The sequence below is a fragment of the Micrasema longulum genome, unplaced genomic scaffold, assembly GCF_059751315.1.
Source record: "Micrasema longulum isolate JH-2025_06_02 unplaced genomic scaffold, ASM5975131v1 h1tg002908l, whole genome shotgun sequence".
NCBI classification, from domain to species: domain Eukaryota; kingdom Metazoa; phylum Arthropoda; class Insecta; order Trichoptera; family Brachycentridae; genus Micrasema; species Micrasema longulum.
Genome location: NW_028280027.1, coordinates 95001 through 100361, shown reverse-complemented (window position 1 = coordinate 100361; position 5361 = coordinate 95001). Strand labels below are relative to the sequence as shown.

The 5361-nt window shown below is 36.9% G+C and overlaps 1 protein-coding gene across 2 annotated transcripts in view; it reads left to right on the top strand.

Moving 5' to 3' along the window:
- Positions 1–2852: 2852 nt before the first annotated feature.
- The window catches only part of DPCoAC (dephosphocoenzyme A carrier), a 26533-nt gene continuing 24024 nt past the window's right edge, over positions 2853–5361 (top strand). The window contains exon 1 of one of the 2 annotated variants that reach the window (XM_088241475.1): positions 2853–3163. In XM_088241475.1, coding sequence (XP_088097601.1) covers positions 3160–3163 — 4 coding nt within the window. In that variant the 5' untranslated portion in view covers positions 2853–3159. The remainder of the gene's footprint in view (positions 3164–5361) is intronic. The other variant, XM_088241476.1, reaches the window with a different exon arrangement.

The window sequence follows — 5361 nt, the reverse complement described above, 5'->3', positions numbered from 1 at the left end:
GTGAAACTCGAAGCGACAAGAGACTAGAAATAGCCAACAACATTAGCAACAAAATTTTGAGTCTGTCTAAATTTTTGTAGACAAGGACTGGATTCAACTTCCTGCAGGGACGAAGGAGCATATGAAGCAAGTGAGGCTGAGCCTCACTAAGAAATCATTACTTTTCACCAGTACCGAATATGTATTTTAATTCGCATTATATCAACACATTATGAAGATAAAAAACTAGCAACTCATATAAAAATGCTCAAAGATGCCTACAAACATGGTCCGTATTGTGTTATTTACTGTAGGTACCTACTTAACATTTACGCATATTAAACTTATGCTTAAAATCTGAGCTTCACTAGAAATATGGTATCAAAGACGCCACTGCCTCCCTGGGGAGCTGTTAACATTAAAATATTACAACAAAGATTTAGAACATTTTAGAGAAGGTAATATAGCAGTCTAGGCATCTACAGGGCTTATGACCTGTCATTGGCTGGTTTAAATGGCCACTGTACACAGTGTGTTACATTCACGAGTATAGAAATTGAAAAAAAATAAGTGTTGCCTAGTATGTAAGTGAAATAATTCAATTAGATGAACCTCACCCACATAAATAAAGGTTTCAGCTCTTTAACTTTACAAACAACAACAGATGTAAGAATCGAAGGAATATAGATATTCAAATATGGGCAGAATGATGAATATTACACAGTGTGTAAAGTAGCCACTTAAACCAGCCAATGACAGGTCCTACGCCCTGTAGGCGCCTAGACTTCTATATTACCTTCTCTAAATTTCTTAATCTCTGTTGTAATATGTTGATGACAAGACGACCAATCAAGTGTAATTACAAAATGCAATTTGCAGTTTTTAACATTTCAGTATCATTTTGTTTAAAATGGAAAAGATGTTTACCCTTGGCTTGGAATGTAGTTACCCAATTTATTGCCATGAAAGCAGTTGCTTCTCCTTCATCATAACAAAAAGGCCACCAGTAATATAAAATTACTATGGACAGGATCCCCGGAATGAACCGCCTCCTTTGGTAACTTGTTCACTTTCCACCTTTTCGTATCCGGGAATACCACAATGGCTAAAGAATCAAGACATTACAACACTTTTATCGGATGCTTCTGATAATGAAATAATAAATCGAGTTTCAACGCAGAGCTTGTCCTTGGAAAAAAAAGATGGAGGGGATTCGATTTTTGTATGGCAATCAGGAAATCTGACAGAATAAGAATATCTTTTTGGATTATGATTTATTTTGTTGTAAATACGGACGCATTTTTTGTCATTTGAACAATATTTGAAAGCCATCATTATTCACAATATATGACCGTACCTGCGTAGGTTGGCAAATTTGATCAAGATCCATCATCATAGAATATTCTCCAACCAATCCATTTTGATGGCCGGATTCGGTTGAGTATACTCTGAGGCTGTAGTTGGCTTTCCACTCTGAATGGGAATTCAATACCTGGGGCATAAGCAGGGCCGGTTTTAGCACTACCAGCGCCCTGGGCGGGATTTCTACGGCACCCCTATCTTTCATTCCTTCAGACCCATATGAAAAAAGGCAAAGTTTATAATGAAATAACCATTTATTAAAAAAATACTAATAAAATTTTACTTTTCTAGCCTTTCTATCAATGAACACTTTTATACGTACTTAAGTTTATGTTTTCCACAATTTCATTTTCGATTGACAAAGATGCTAGGTTTGTGAATCGACATTGAGATATTGTCAATCGTAGATAAGTTTTAATCAGTTTAAGCTTAAAAAACTCCTTTCCCCACTAGCAACCATTACAGGTAAGTATGGTGATCAATATTCGCAACGCTATCTATACATTTGGGTACAGTTCTGGTAAAATACGATCTTTGATAAAATTCAAAACAATGACAGGATTAACCACATTCTGATCAGGCAAAAATGATTTCAGACTTATGAGTTCTTCACACAACAGACAACCATTTATATCGGATTTAGAATCCACTGTTAATTTCAATTGGAAATTACCACAGAGTTTGAGAAGGTCTGGTTTTTCTGGAATCTTTTTTATATTGAACAGGAAAAACCAAGATTCTGAGTACTCATTTAACCTTTCAAACCTTTCATTGAGTGAAATTAAGGTAGTGGCCAAAAGGCTGTAGAAAAATCCAACTTCAAATGACTTTTTTGGAGTAGTTATAGTCTCATCATGGGCCACTATAACGAGTTTGTCGCTAGATTTAGGAAATTTACGGGTAAGTTAGACTTGCTCGATGAGCGAGTGGATAAAATGGGGCGCCTGCAGCGCCCCTTTTAGAATTTTATTTTAATTTAATTTATTACTAGAAAAACCCATCTTAAAATTAATACATCTAAGAAACTTATTCTGAATTCTTTCAATAGAATCTGAGAAAGTGATTTGATAAGGTGGCCATATTGGAAAATTATAATCCAGTTGGCTTCTAACTAGAGATGTGTAAAGATATTTTAAGGATATTTCCGGTTCTAAGTACAAATCCTAATAATTTTAAAACTTTGTTAAATATTTTAATAATGTGCTCTTTAAATAATAATTTCGAATCGAACAAGACACCTAGATCGCTCACGATAAAAACATTAGTAATTTTAATTTGATTCAACATATAATTAAATGGAAAAGGATTTTTTATTTTATAGAACCTCATAGCTTGAGTTCTGATTTTATACTCTATATCTGTTTGTTTACTATAAATATATATGTAGAACTGTTGTTTCCCAAATAAAATAAAATAAAATAAATAAATAAATTTCTAGTTACCCGAGCTCCTAATCAATTATATTGTTATTGATATTGTTCTAGCCACTCGTATCAAGTATCATAACAGCTGTCATGTCAAATGTCAATTTCTATGAATAAGACGTCGATGACGTTTTGTTCGTAATCGTTCCGTAACGTAATAATTTATTTATTTTAATTTTTCGCTCAATGGAATTCGTTCCGCATCTCCGCCCGGACGTGCGCCGCTCGCGAATCGTATCAAATTTAGTTTTTACTTTAAATGACACAAAAATGTAGCGTACGAACCATGAATTAAACTCAAACCACTAACCATTGTTTTTAAATTGCGACACCATTATTATTAAGTGTTTTTATAGGTTATGTGTTTTTGTTGCTCGTTCTTCAAGGTATTTACATGGGTGAGTACGTAAAGTGTGTATATAAATATACATAATTTGTTGTGAAATATCCAAGGCCGAATCTTCAGCTGTGAATGAGATAAAATAATCTCATCTTTTATTATTTATGCCTTAAAAATCTATTTTTATCTCGTATCAGAGATATAATATGTAATTTTTGCACTATGGACCCAGCGCTTATGCGAAAATTATCTTCGCTCGGTGTGTCCAAATCTGTGCAGACTAATACTGGAATTACACCGTCTTAGGAGAGTTCATAATGGAGTTCTGGTACCAACCCTAATGTATGGAAGCGAAGCATGGAGTTGGAAAAAAGGGACGAAAGTAGACTGAATGCTGTTGAAATGCGATCCCTCAGGCGAATGTGCGGAAAAACAATGTATGATAGGTGCCCTAATGTCGAAATTAGAGCAGAATGCAAGGCTGAGTTGAGCATTATCGACAAAATTAAGAAAGGTCTTTTGCGATGGTTCGGTCATGTGGAGCGAATGAATGATGAAAGAACGGCTAAAAAGATTTATGATGCGAATGTGTCCGGTTGTAGAAGTCGAGGAAGGCCGAGAACGACATGGCATGATCGAGTACAACAAATTCTTGAAAGTGGTCATGTGAAAAGTCGGAATAATCGACGTGCGTGCATGAGAAGATGTATGGATGTGAAGGAAGCAAAGGAAGTGTGCCAGGACAGAGTGGTGTGGCGTTCTATCCTCTCTGCCTACCCCTCCGGGGAAATGGCGTGATGGTTAGTTAGTTAGGAGAGTCCAGTATCTCAACAGAAACGAATGATCTAAATTTCGCAACAGAGGGAAAACATTTTCGAGAAGGGAATATGGAAGTCTAGGCGTTTACAGGGCTTATGACTTGTCATTGCTTCGTTTAAATGGCCACCTTACACACTGTTTAACATTCACCATTCTGCCCATGTTTGAACATCCGCATTTCCTCCACTCTTACATCTGTTGAGTTTTGTGAAGTAAAAGAGCTGAAACCTTTATCTCATGGGTGTTACTTATTTCTCTCTCATATTTTTTATAGGCTTTTAAGAAAAAAGTGCCGACCTCAAAACGATTAAATATTTTAATAAATCATAATTAAAGGAAAACTTGCTCGGTGGAACCAAATTTTTGACACTTTTAATGCGTAGATAAACGTATCGGGGGTTCTAGACCCGTCGGTATAAACCGATGTACTTACATCAAAACTTAACGGTGGGGGTATCGGTAGTGTACCTTTGTAGTCGGTCAGGACACTTTTATCTTCAACTATGACGTCATACTGAAGCTATGTCATTTTAAAGCGTAGATATGTGTACCGCGACGTACGCTTCCCCTTGTTTCATATCGATGTACCTATCCAAAACTTGAAGGTGGGGGGGCGGTAGTTTATCTTTATAATCGCTAGAGGGAATTTATCTTCAACTATACCATCAAGGTGAAGGTATGACGTCTTTATCTTCCCATCATAATCGAGGCACAGGTCCTAAAATAACTTCCGCGGAAACGACTGTCCTCACTCCGGATGGCCAGCATTCGTTAGCTGACTTCCCCCACTACCATTACCAACCGGTCCGCTCCTCGTGCGTTCCTACCAGGGGCGTGCGGTGGGGTTTTTGATTAGGGAAGCAATTAATATACTAGTAATTGGTACATAATAATATATACTGCCCTTAAGAAATTATAAATACTTTATATATATGATTAGAAATAAAAACAATCATTTTACAACAACAACAACAACAACAAACCATCACGCCGTTTCTCCGTAGGGGTAGGCAGAGAGGATAGAACGCCATAACACTATCTTGCCATACAGACCTCGCTTCCTCTACATTCATACATCTCATGCATGCACGCCGATTATTCCTACTTTTGACATGTCCATCTTCAAGTATTTGATGGACTCGATCGTGCCATGTCTTTCCCGGTCTTCCTCGTTTTCTGCATCCATCAACATTTGCATCGTAGATCCTTTTAGCCGTTCTTTCGCTGTCCATTCGCTCTACATGACCAAACCAACGCAGCACCCCTTTCTTGATTCTGTCAATAATGTGTGTCTCAGCCTTACACACTTCACGGATCTCGACATTTGTGCACCTATCATACATCGTTTTACCACACATCCGCCCGAGGGATCGCATTTCGACAGCATTTACACATTTACACATCTAGTAATTAATTGTAATGACAAATCAACCAACT